Genomic DNA, 12,484 nt, shown 5'->3' on the forward strand with positions numbered 1-12,484 from the left:
TCTTGTCAGTCATTTCCAGATAGGGTGTCCCTCCACCAGTACACTGTCCCGCCTCTACAAAAATGAAAGGCTCAAAATTCTTAAAAACATTGCTGCACTTTCTGTAGGTTTTGTGTTGTATGATGCTGGCTTGAGTTTTCTCCTTTATTTTTTAAAATGGCATTTCAGCAGGGTATATCTACATATCGGTCCCTTTTAATGCATAGTCTGGTACTTGATTCTTTCTTTTGATCTAAAGACCAAAGTCTTCCATCTGTTGAGAAAAAAAGAAAAACTATTAACTTTTAATTATTGCTTCTGAACTCTCCCTTCTGTCTCTCCTCTGGGAGTGTTATTTTAAATAGATATGACTCCTAAAGTTGTCCTCTGTGCCCTGTCTTTTCTCCCAAAGTTTTTATCTCTTTGTCTTTCCCCTCCGAGTACCCAGTGCCTTTCTCTCATTGGACTCTGCTTTATCAGTTTCCTTCTGTATCTGTTCTCTAGTCCAGATCTGCAACCCCAGGCAAACTGTCCTGATCAGTCTGTTTCCCTCTCATGGCTGTTGGCCTAATCTCACAGATGCAAAATTCTGTTAAGTCTTACAGAGATCACCATTTGGATATTATCTCATTTTTTCCCTCCTTTCCTTGCAGCAAATCTCTTTCACAGGAAGCTTTCCCTCCGCTTGCTTTCTTATCAGAGACAGCTGCATCACACACTCCAGGAGCCCAGCCACGGTCCTCTCTTTAGCTTGAATCTGCATCCTGCCTGGGGACAGTTGTCCTTTGGTGCTGTCTCTAGGACTTCTGAATTCTGCTGAGATTTGGGAAAGGCATGGAGTTCTGATGGGAGGTCGAGGCAGCCTGGGCAGTGACTGAGCTAAAATGAAATCTTTGTTGCTTTAGGGAGGGTTGTCAGTGGTGAAGGTGTGAGGGGGCAGTGGCAGAACTAGAGGTATAGACATCACCAGGATGCCGATTTGCACCATTCGGTTCAGCACGTGGTGGAAGGCATCCTCTGAAACCAGAAAGCACCCTTGTCTGGCTGTGGACTGTGTATCTGCCCGTCCTGTGGATGGAGGTGCTCATGCTTTACGGAACTTTGGCTTACTTCTGTTCAGAGCTCTGCTGGATATACATGGTTGTTTCTCTTGAATTGCAGTTTGGTCACAGTTTGCCCTCTTTTGTCCTCTTACCCTGATAAGCGGTAGATGGGCAGAGAAGGCAGGACACGGAAAGGGGAGGTTCTTTGTGTTACAGCTAACAAATCCTATGATACCTACTCATATAATCATGAGTTCCTATCATCAACCCATTGACTTTATGCATCACCAAGTAAAAGAAGAGGCACTGACTCCCCTTTCTTCTTTTTGCCTGCCTGGGGCTTCACTTCTTTTTTCTTGAGATGAAGTCTCACTCTGTCGAGTAGCTGGGACTACAGGCGCATGCCACCACACTTGACTCAGTTTTTGCATTTTTAGTAAAGATGGGGTTTCACCATGTTAGCCAGGATGCTCCCAATCTACTGACCTCATGATCCACCTGCCTCGACCTCCCAAAGTGCTGGGATTACAGGTGTGAGCCACCGCGCCTGGCCTGGGCTTCACTTTTAACCAGCCCTTCTTCCCTTCATGCTGCCTTTGTTCATATTAAACTTTGGAGGCTTCAGAGAATGCAAATCATTCTAGACCTTGACCCTGGGTCCGGTGGAAGACTGACCTGTCACTGGTCCAAACATAGTGGTTCATGAAGTGTTGTCCTTGGACCTAAGAGCATTATCAGCATCATCTGGGAACTTGTTAGGAATGGAAATTGTCAGGCCTCTCCTCTGACCTACTAAATCTGGGATTCTGGAGCCGGGACCCAGCAATCTCTGCCATCCAGGTGAGTGTGGTACACACGCAACTTTGAGAACCACAGCTCAAACGAAAGCTGAAACTGTCATTGTGCTTTTTCCACCTCAGCCTCATGAGCAGCTTTCCCAAAAAGTGTCCCAAAGGATGACTTTGAAACACATAAAGGCTCCGTAGACAGTTGAGTGATCACTGCCTTGTAAGAAGTCCCTAGACTTGGTTTTTATGTAGCTTTTCATTAAACTCAACATTTTCCAAACGGATTTGATCAAAGAATTCTTTATTCCTTTCAAATGTTCTTGGTGCTGCCTCATTATGCCCCAGAATCTTTTTCCCCTGACTCGAAACCTCAGTACTTCTGAGCTTCAGCTTCTATGAACCTGGGTGTCACCAAGTGGAATTCTCCAGACCTAACATTTCTACTGTGCCTTGGTCACTGTCCTAGAGAAGGGTCACAGGTGATTTGTTCAGGCCACAGTGTGAGAGTTCAGGTGGTCAGTGTGAGAGTGTGGAAAGATTGTGGACTTTGAAGGCAGCTAGACCTGGTTGGAAACCAAAATCTACCACCACTTAGCTCCATGAACTTGGGAAAGTGACCATTTTTCATGAGGTTCTTGAGAGGAGTAAATGAAGCTAGGTGTGCACACTGGATTAAGCATGAGATTTGGAGTCAGAAGACTTGGATGCAAGGGCCTCTATTTTTCCATCAAGAAAATAGGAGAATAATAATAATAAACAACTTACCGCACGGCACTGACTACAATTTTAAGTAACGCGTGTATGTGAAAGATCTTTGTAAACTACAAAATGCTATATACAATGTTAACTATTATTATGTCAAAAGAAAAAACGCTATGTTTGCAGAGGCTCTGTTTCTCTGCCTGGTGCATACTTGGTGATCCAGAAACTTCATTTCCTTTCTAATGAGCATCCCCCCCCCGAGCCCCAGAACAAGGCATAGCCCTGAGGGACCTTATTCCAGCTGACAGATAAGAGTGATTTGTAAGTGACACAGGCGTAGTTTTATGTTCCATCTTCCTCAGTATCGATTTACTTATCAAAGATGTTATTTATAAGAAGCACAAACATCAGTCCAAATTCTACAGGATGTATCACAGGTTCTGAATTAATGCGGGCCAAATTTATGAGGGTTCTGAGTCGTTTCTCCTTTTTCTTACTCTTCTGTTAGTGGGTGGAGTGGGGAGGAAGTGATGGAGTTACAAAAGGGTCCCAACTCTCCCCAGGGCTGGTAACAAACCCTTCCACACACCTTTGACCTCCCCCTTCTTCTCCCCCTGATGAAGATGTATTTCTCCAGATAGTGGAGTTCAGTTTCTGGAGCTGTCACACGGCCTAGGAGATGGGCAGAAGCCTTAGTTCAGTTCTAATAATTCTGTTCTTTTCTTTCTTTTTTCTGAGTTGGAGCCTCACTCTATTGCCCAGGCTGGAGTACAGTGGCGCAATCTCGGCTCACTGCAACCTCCGCCTCCTAGTTTCAAGTGGTTCTCCTGCCTCAGCCTCCTAAGTAGCTGGGATTACAGATGCACGCCACCACATCTGGCTAATTTTTGTATTTTTTTTAGTAGAGACTGGGTTTCACCATGTTGGTCAGGCTGGTCTCGAACTCCTGACCTCGTGATCTGCCCACCTCGGCCTCCCAAAGTGCTGGGGTTATAGGCATGAACCACCGCGCCCGGCCTAATAATTCTATTCTATAAAAGTAAGGGTTGTGGCCACAGTGTTTTACGCAAGAATGCTCCTCCTGGAAAGCTGTGTGCCCTGAAGAAGGAGGTAACTTATTCCAGAAGGGAGGGTGTGAGGGAAACAGTGACAAAATTCTCCTGTTCCTGATGCGCGAAGACACCACTTCTCAGAGTGTGGTTCCCAAAACAGTGGCATTCGCATCGCCAGGGTACTTTGATAGAAGGGCAGACTCTTGACCCCTATCCTGGGTCTTCTGAATCAGAAACTCTGGGAGTGGGACCCGGCACCTGTTGTAAGTCCTCCTGGCTATGCGGATGCATGCTCAGGTTTGAGGTCTCGGGTGAGAGGGAGGGAAGTGGAGCTAGACTCCCCTTTTCCGAGGAAGAGAGCTGAAGCCCTGAATATAAATAGTGGGTAGAGCTGAGTGCCTAAGAGGTATTCATTGAAGCCACCTGAATAAACTGAGCTTAGGTTGCTCCTCCATTTACACTAAGGCAGTGGTTCTCATTTCCGGTGGCATTAGAATCACTAGAGAGTGTTTTAAAAATATACCTGCCTAAGCCTGGACCCCAGCCAATTGAATCAGAATCTCTGGAGTTGAGTCTGTGGGTCTGCATTAAAAAAAAAAAAATTACTTTAAGTTTCAGGATACATGTGCAGAACATGCAGGTTTGTTACATAGGTATACATGTGCCATGGTGGTTTGCTGCACCTGTCAACCCATCGTCTGGGTTTTAAGCCCCATGTGCATTAGCTATTTGTCTTAATGGTCTCCTTCTCCTCGTTCCCCTACCCCCGATTCCAGCACGTACCCAGGGTTGCAATCTGTTGATCCAGAGAGTGGCTTGTTAGGAAAATCGTGATTTGCATTGTCTTTGTATTTTCATAATTTTTTCCATTAGGCATTTATTTTACTTATTTATATGAAACAAATTACATATTCATACGGAAAAAAACACTTGGAAAATATAGAAAAGCTGAAAAGACAGAAGAAATAGCACTCATGTTCCTACTATCCAAACACATTTGTCTTTGATATGTTGGTGTGCTTTTTTTCTATCTTTGTGAGTGTGTGTGTGTGCGTGTGTGTGCGTGCGTGTGTGCATGCATGCACCGGTTTGAATTTTTACAGCACTGTGATTCTATTTAGTGAACCATTTCTGTCCATTTTAAACTTCACATTATATCTGAAGTAGTTCTGTGCATTGTTATAGCTATACATATGATTTTTAATACACTCTTGTGGTAGCATGAAAGAAATGGTTTTTCTCCATTTTCACATGTGCATACTTTAGGAGGGCATTCAGGGAGGCCTTTCTTTCTTTACAATGCCTGTATTTCAAGCATACTGCAAAATCCTATTTTGAATGTCAGAAGTAGAACATTAACTTACTTCTCTTTGAATTTCTATCCACAATCCTAACCTGCCCTCCGTCTTTTCCTCCCCTCAAACCCACAGGTAGATATAGATATCTGCATTAGGTGGGCAGGGGATAATGTCTGCTGCGGAAAGTCAAGGAAGCGAAGCACATATATATTTTCTCAGTATTTTGTAACCACCATTCTATTTGTCAGCCTCAGCTGCTGTCGGACTTCTCTGAAGTCACAAGCTATAGTCCCACAGGTTGTGGTGTGATTCATCAACATTAGAAAGAAAAAACAAATGAATAATGGATGAAAGAGACAGAGGGAAGGTGAGATAAAGGAAAGAGCGTTGGGACAAATAGACTAAGGTTCTGGTGTACCTTGCACTCAGCCAGAAATGCCAAAATCAAGCCATGTATCTCCTGTGCTCTCCTATACGTTCAATGTAATGTAATGTTCCCAGGACTTTGTTCTTTGTTGCGCAGTTTTATATACATATATGTATATATATACTTATATATATATTATATTATATGTTACAGATCAGATGTGAATTCTGTTGTAGGGATGTGTATCCCTGTCTTCCCCTGAGTATATATATGTGTATTTATACACTTATATATATACACATATATAATATGTAATTATATATAATATATATGTATATATTCAGTAATATATATAATTTTCATATATAATATATATTTTATATATATGTGTATATATATTCTTGACTGCCTCCACCTTCTGACTTAGCTGCTGGTATGCATGCCGTTACTGTTGAGTGAGGTGCAGCTGCGCTTGTCTTCCATGTTGGTGTCGTGGATGCGCCAGGTAATTCTGCCCCATCTTCTTGCAGGGCATTATGGGAAGGATGCTTACCGAAGTGGAGGACCTGATCTCCATAACTTCATCTCATCTGGATTTGTCACATTAGGAAGAGGACACACCAAGGGTACAGTGGAAACCATTTTTTACTAAAATACAGAGGTGGCCTAGGGAACCCCCATCTGAAATGAGAAGATGGTGTGGAGGCCAGAGGCTTGTCTGGGACAGGAATAAGTGGGGTGGTTCCATGGCAGCTTGTCCTGGTGACATGCGTGGCTTCTGACAGGAGTTACCAGGAGGTCACAGGTGTGACTTTAGAGGGCGATAGACTTCCAAGAGACACCCATCCCACTCCACCCATGGCGGGGAGCAGGACGCAGATGCCGGCGGCTCCCTGTGGGAGGGGACCACGGGAGTGTAGTAGAAAACACTGCCGGTGGATGTAGCAGCATTTGCAATGTGTGTGTTCGCCTCTTGGCTATTACTCCTTTTCCTTTTGAAAGCTGCATTTTATAAACCGATGTCAACGTTCTATACTGTGGTATCTAAGCCGGTGTGCATGTGGAGAGTTTCAGCATCCTCAGTGTGTCTCCGTAAACACTCTGGGATGTGGACACAAAGGTAGAAGGTTATGCAAACCTTCAAGCTTCAAGATGAAAGCTAACCTAGAGTTTCTGCTGAGCTGCTTTACGACCTAGCTGACAGCTTGCAGAGCATCTGTGCGGGGGGCACGGACTCCTCCTCAATTCTGTCTTTTGTTTAAACAAGGTCCTATGAGTGTTGTGAGCATTCTGTCACATCAAGAGTCACTGGATCCCTAACTCCTTTGATTACCGTCCCAATACCTGTGTGCTGTTATAGATCAAATGTGAATTCTGTTGTAGGGATAGTGTATCCCTGTCTTCCCCTGAGATATGTGTCTTGTGTGAGTAAACAAGGAACTGTGCAATATTTTCTTACGTTCCATGCACCTAGTTTTACAATTCCTTATGTGATGTTTGTTCATCCTATAGAGAAAAAAAAATCTGTATCTGTGTATGTATTTTCTGTTGTGTCTATTTGTGTCTAAATAAAGTTTATTGAGGATACAGGTGGCATTTGTGGCTACTAAGAGTTGCAGAATCAAACTGGGACCAGCTATCTCCAGAGTGGGAAATGCACTTCACAGTTACTCACTAAAAGATACATTCTGGGCCATAGTCTATCAACTCAAACCTGGTCCCTACGTCATCCACTTTGTGATTATTACCTAGCACTGTGAAACAATTTACTCTCAAACTTAGCATTTTAAAACAGTAATAAACATCTCTTATCTCACATGGTTCCTGTGGGTTGGGAACCTGAGTGCTTTGGGCTTGGAGTCTCATGAGGTTGCCATCACCACGTCAGGCAGGGCTGCTTCCTCTGAAGGCTTGACTAGGGCTAGAGGATCTGCCTCCAAGATGCTTCACTCACATGATGCTGCATATTGGCAAGAAGCTTCAGTTCCTCCCTGTGACGTTCTCTCCCTGGGTAGCTGAGTGTCTTCACTGCATGGTGCCTGGATTTCCTCAGGGTGGGTAATCAGAGAAAGAGAAAGAAGACACAGCGTCTTTGATGACCAATCCTATTGGTTGCACACCATTATTTTTGCAATATCCTATTCTGAGTGGGTGTGAACTACACTGAGGCATGAATATCAGGAGCCGAGGGTTGTTGGGGGCCAATGTGGAGGCCAGCTGCCACAAGCCTACAAACCTCGGAGCAGAGGTGGAAATATGGATTTCCAAACAACACAGCAACTCTTACGGAGGTTTCTCCACTGCCGTGGTTGCTCACCCTTTCCTCTACCCCTTACCCTTATAGATGGTCCAACCCAAAACACCCAACACTTCAACCAAAAGAACTCTTTATACATATAATAAATATGATGGCTTTCGGTTCATGCATTCTTTCAACAAATATTTAATGAGGCCTGCTATGTGCTAAGCAATATTTAGAAGATACGGAGTTTACGGAGTTCCTTACAGAACTCACATTCCACTGGGGGAAACAGACAAAATAAATTATTGACAATAAGTACAAGGAGAAGAATTAAAGCAGGCAGCAGGGAGTGCAGTGGCAGGAAGCTGCTCTTGCCAGGGAAGGCCTCTCCAATAAGGTGGGAATTGGGGAAGTAGCAAGGGGGCCAGTCTGAGTACAGCAGGATAAAAGAGGACGAGAGTGGAAAGAGAGAGGATCCAAGCCATAGGGGAGCCAGATCATGCATTTATCCATTTGTGGACTTAAGGCTGTTTCCAAATGAACTGGACTCCATCATAGCCACATAAAGGTGATTCCCAGTCCCCATCTGTCCTTTCAGTCACTGCTGCTTGGGACATCCAGGAGACTCTCCCCTGCCCATGCCTGTGGGGCTATGCTGTGTCTGATGCTTCTTATCTCCCATCTTAACTTGTTCTGTGGCACCACCTTCCCCTCCTGTGCATACATTGTTTGTTCTCCCCATTCACTATTTGTGCCGTGTTTTTTCTCCCCATTCCCTTCTCTACCAAGGTTTCTGACACCACCTCTTTCCAGGAATGTACCTTGTGTGTATTTCCCTATTTAGAGAACAGCTGAAATTTCAAGAACAAAGAATCTGGGTTTGAGGGTGGTGGTGGGGGTAGTGGGTGCAGGCAGACTTCGGAAATAGAGATTCCCTTTTTTAGAGGGAGAGGGAGAGAGAGAGGGAGACAGGGTCTCACTCTGTTGCCCAGGCTGAAGTACGGTAGCACAGTCATAGCTCACTATAACCTCAAACTCCTGGACTCTAGTGATCATTCCATTTTAGCATCTTGAGTAGGACTACAGGTGCATGCTCCCATGCCCAACTAATTTACTTTTTTTAAAATTTTTGTAGAAACAGGGTCTCACTATGTTGCCCAGGCTGGTCTCAAACTCCTGGCCTCAAGGGATCCTCCCACCTTCCCCTCCCAAAGTGCTGAGTTTATGGGACTGAGTCACTACACCTGGTCTGAACTTCCCTTCTAATATCAGGGACTCTTTAGTCCTCTGGACAGCTTGGATCTCTGATAAAGGGCAGAGAACCATCCTCTCTTCCTTCAGAGCAACTAAGTTCAACTCCGAGTGCTAGCTGTAAGCAACTGGCCCCATGTAAATATCCCGTGGAAGGGAACAATTCAGAAACATATAATGTGGGGTCATTTTCATTTGTGTGTGTTTAATTCTCTTTGTTTTCTTTCTCTATCCTTTGTTTTAACTTCAGTAGATCCTCTTCCTTTATGCCTTTCTCTGCCTTCATCCAACATTTTCCTTAGGCCTCCTGGTGGCATCTGGCCATTGCATTGCCCCATTTTGACTCTCAGGACTAAATGGGTAGCCAACACCTGCTTTACCATTGCCCTACTAACCTGGATCACTTAATTTAGTATGTATTTCTAATCAGACTCTGATTATCCAAGAGCCAAGCATGGATGGTCCTTGTTCTAAGTGAGGGTGGGAGTCTTGATTGGAATCTTAGTTGACAGCAGTTCTGTCAGCCTTTTTTTTTTTTTTTTTGAGACGGAGTCTCACTCTGTCACCTAGGCTGGCGTGCAGTGCAGTGGCACAATTTTGACTCACTGCAACCTTCGCCTCCTGGGTCCAAGCAATTCTCCTGCCTCAGCCTCCCAAGTAGCTGGGATTACAGGCATGCACCACCATGCCTGGCTAATTTTTGTATTTTTAGTAGAGACAGGGCTTCACCATATTGGCCAGGCCGGTCTCGAACTCCTGACCTCAGGTGATCCACCTGTCTCAGCCTCCCAAAGTGCTAGGATTACAGGCACGAGCCACCGCGCCCAGCCCTGTCAGCCCTTTTTTATAGGCTCTAGAGGCAGCTTGGAGACAGAAGCACCCTCTAGCATCAATGGAGGCTCCTCCACTTCAAGGGCTTGGAGGTAAGAATGCATATGGATCTGTCTGCTTTGTAACAAGATCCATAGTGCGTGGGTAATTAAATACTCTCAAAGGAAGCCTACAATAAATGGGTATTCTTTTGTTAGTGGGACTGAGAATGTGAGACCTTATAAAACATAGAATTCTGCCTGTGGGGGCTCCATATCCCTCAAAGGCCTCTACTATGTCTCTCACCTGTTGGTAGAGCCTTCATTTTTGTCTAGAAGGTTCTACAGTGATTGACCAACCCCCCAGGTTACACAGCACTGCCTTAGGCTTCCCAGGGACTAGAATTAGTTCTGACACCCTTTTTCAGGACTTTCTAACTGAATGGCATGCTCATTCTTTTTCTTATAATTCTTACTTTTCCTCTGACTGTCTCCTTCTAAGTACCTACTTCTGCATGTCTGCCTTTCCTTGGTTCCTTTCTTTGACCTTCTGTTCATTCATCGCTTATGATAAATAGAATCTAGGGCTAAGATGCTGATCTGAGCGACCCTGAATGTAGGCCAAATTTCCCTGAAATCTTTTCTTCGTTCATTAGACAAGATCAACCAGCCCCCAACACTGGAACACAGAACGGTCTTTAGCAAGGCAAAGAGTCCTCCCAGGCTGCCACCATGAAAGCTCGGTGATGAAGACTTCTATTTGTTGAGCATTTACTATGTACCAGGTCTTTACATACATACATACATACATACATACATACATACATACATACATACATACTGTGTGCCCGTATCTTCACCTTTACAACCACCCTGTGGGAGAGCTCGTTACCTTCACTTCATAGGCAAAAAGTGAAACTCAGAGCAGTTGAGCAGCTTGCCTAAGTCAACATCAAGCAGTCAGTCGTGTTTTGTTCCAAATCCAGGCCTGATTCTGAAGATCAGCTGCTGCTCACTGTGCTATCCTGCCTCTCCAAGCTGGGGAGCAGCTGAGGTGGTGGATGGGCTGTGCTTCCATGGGAACCACACGTAATGCTCAATAGAAGATGACTCTTCTTGTTAGAGGCACACATTTTGCAAGACAGGAAGTCGTAAAAAAGAGGAGCCAGGAGTTACAGCATGAACACTGGATTGGCAGGGACTGCTCTTCCGGACAGGAAGCTCAGTCCCTTCAGATAGATTTTCAGAATCTGTCTAAATGAATACACCTATGGAAACCCTCTTTGACTTTGGCAATTTGGTTAAAAACTCAGTCAGGCTGGCTGATTTTTGAGCCTCGTTGAAAAAGCCAGGGAATTCTTTCCAGAACCCCCACATGTCAATATTGTCAATTCCAGTGGTTTCCACTGGGATATCCCTGGCCACACCAGATCTGAGTAAGGGGTCCTTACAGTGGTGGTAGCGGCAGTGGCAGATGTGCTCACTGCAGCCGCAGAGTGAATGTGACATGTAGGTCCCCATGGAGGTGACGGTGCGAGTTACTACCTGCCCTCCTCCTCTGGTATTTCTCACCACTCACCAGGTCCTTTCTACCATGCCGGGAGCCAGGTAGAGGATGGTGGGAATTAGAGAGAGAGAGAGGAAGAAAGACCAAGGGAGAGAGAAAGGGAGACATTTTTGAAGCCTTTGTAAAAGGAAGGAGCTACAGTGATCACTCTGTTGTAGGAGCGATTGCCCATTTTTCCATTAATTCCTCCACTAAATCACATTTCCTGAGCACTAGCTGAATGCTAGACGCTGTCCTGGGCACTGAGGATACAGCAGACAAACTTACATGTCAGTCAGAGAAGACAGAAATAAATCAAGACACAAGTAAATCTATGAAGTAGGTCCAATGGAGTTAGGAGCTTTGGAGCAATTAAGGCAGGGAATGGAGGTGCAGGCAAGTGGGTGTATGTGATCATCTCTCAGTGAAATGGAAAGCAAACCATCAGCTGTAAGTGAGGGGTTAGGGTGACCGACCATCCCAAGTTGCCCAGGACTGTCCAGTTTTAGCACTGAAAATCCTGTGTCCTAGGAAAAGTTTCTGGCAAATGAGGACAGTTGGTCACCCTAATGGTGTGGGAGAAAGCCCAGCCAGTCTGGCTTCAAATCATTTTTCACAATGACCTGCAGAACCCAGAGACGTAGCATAAGGGTCCTTCTGCCCAGAGCTCGAACTGGCACAGCTCCAAGGCCCTAGGAAATATTGGAACTGCTCTGAGGTCACCTGGGAGACGGAGACAAGGCCAGAATGCAAGAAGCTGTTGGCCTGAAAGCACCTTTCCAGACTCCACAGAACAGCCCTGAACAGATCCTGTCATCCCATCCAGATAATGCTCTTGGGGACTGGGTTGGGTATGGCCATCCTGCTGTCCAGAGAGGCACTCCATGGGGTCTGAGGCGGAAAGTTCAGGGACTAAATGCTAAAAAAGGGGTGAGTGCATAGGAGCTGGTGATGAGGTCAAGGCTGGAAAAGTGACCATCCTGAGGCCAATTTAGGAGTCTCACCAACAAGGGGAATCACAAAGGTACCCCCTTGGCTGTGCAAGCGCACCGATCTGAGGAGGAGGAGGAGCTGTGGGGCTGGAGGAATTCTAGAGGCTAGGCTGATGGCACTTGCTGTATCTGACTCTGAGAAGCGCATGAAGCCAGGCCTGGCTTATAAAATTCAGAAAACGCAGAGATGTTAGTCAATGATGAATGGGGTAAATAGTCTAATGGGAGTAAGAGAGCAGGACAAGGGGAAGCAAGGATAAGAACCTTGGTCCCTGGAACTGGTGGAGGATGTGAGAGTAGAAGATTTTTGAGGAGTGTGACTTTGGGAAGTAACGATGGCCAGGGACTAACCATTAACGTGGGAGGCTGAACAAAGCAGAGAAGTTAATCGAAGCTGAGGTCAGGGACCTCCTCC

The 12,484-nt window shown here is 45.3% G+C and overlaps 1 protein-coding gene across 1 annotated transcript in view; it reads left to right on the top strand.

Moving 5' to 3' along the window:
- SHISA6 (shisa family member 6) overlaps positions 1 to 12,484 on the top strand; it is a 328,227-nt gene that overhangs the window by 142,914 nt on the left and 172,829 nt on the right. Inside the window, exon 6 of the mRNA XM_023188070.3 lies at positions 5,760 to 5,855. Coding sequence (XP_023043838.3) covers positions 5,760 to 5,855 — 96 coding nt within the window. The remainder of the gene's footprint in view (positions 1 to 5,759; positions 5,856 to 12,484) is intronic.

This window comes from Piliocolobus tephrosceles, chromosome 16, assembly GCF_002776525.5.
Source record: "Piliocolobus tephrosceles isolate RC106 chromosome 16, ASM277652v3, whole genome shotgun sequence".
Lineage (NCBI taxonomy): Eukaryota > Metazoa > Chordata > Mammalia > Primates > Cercopithecidae > Piliocolobus > Piliocolobus tephrosceles.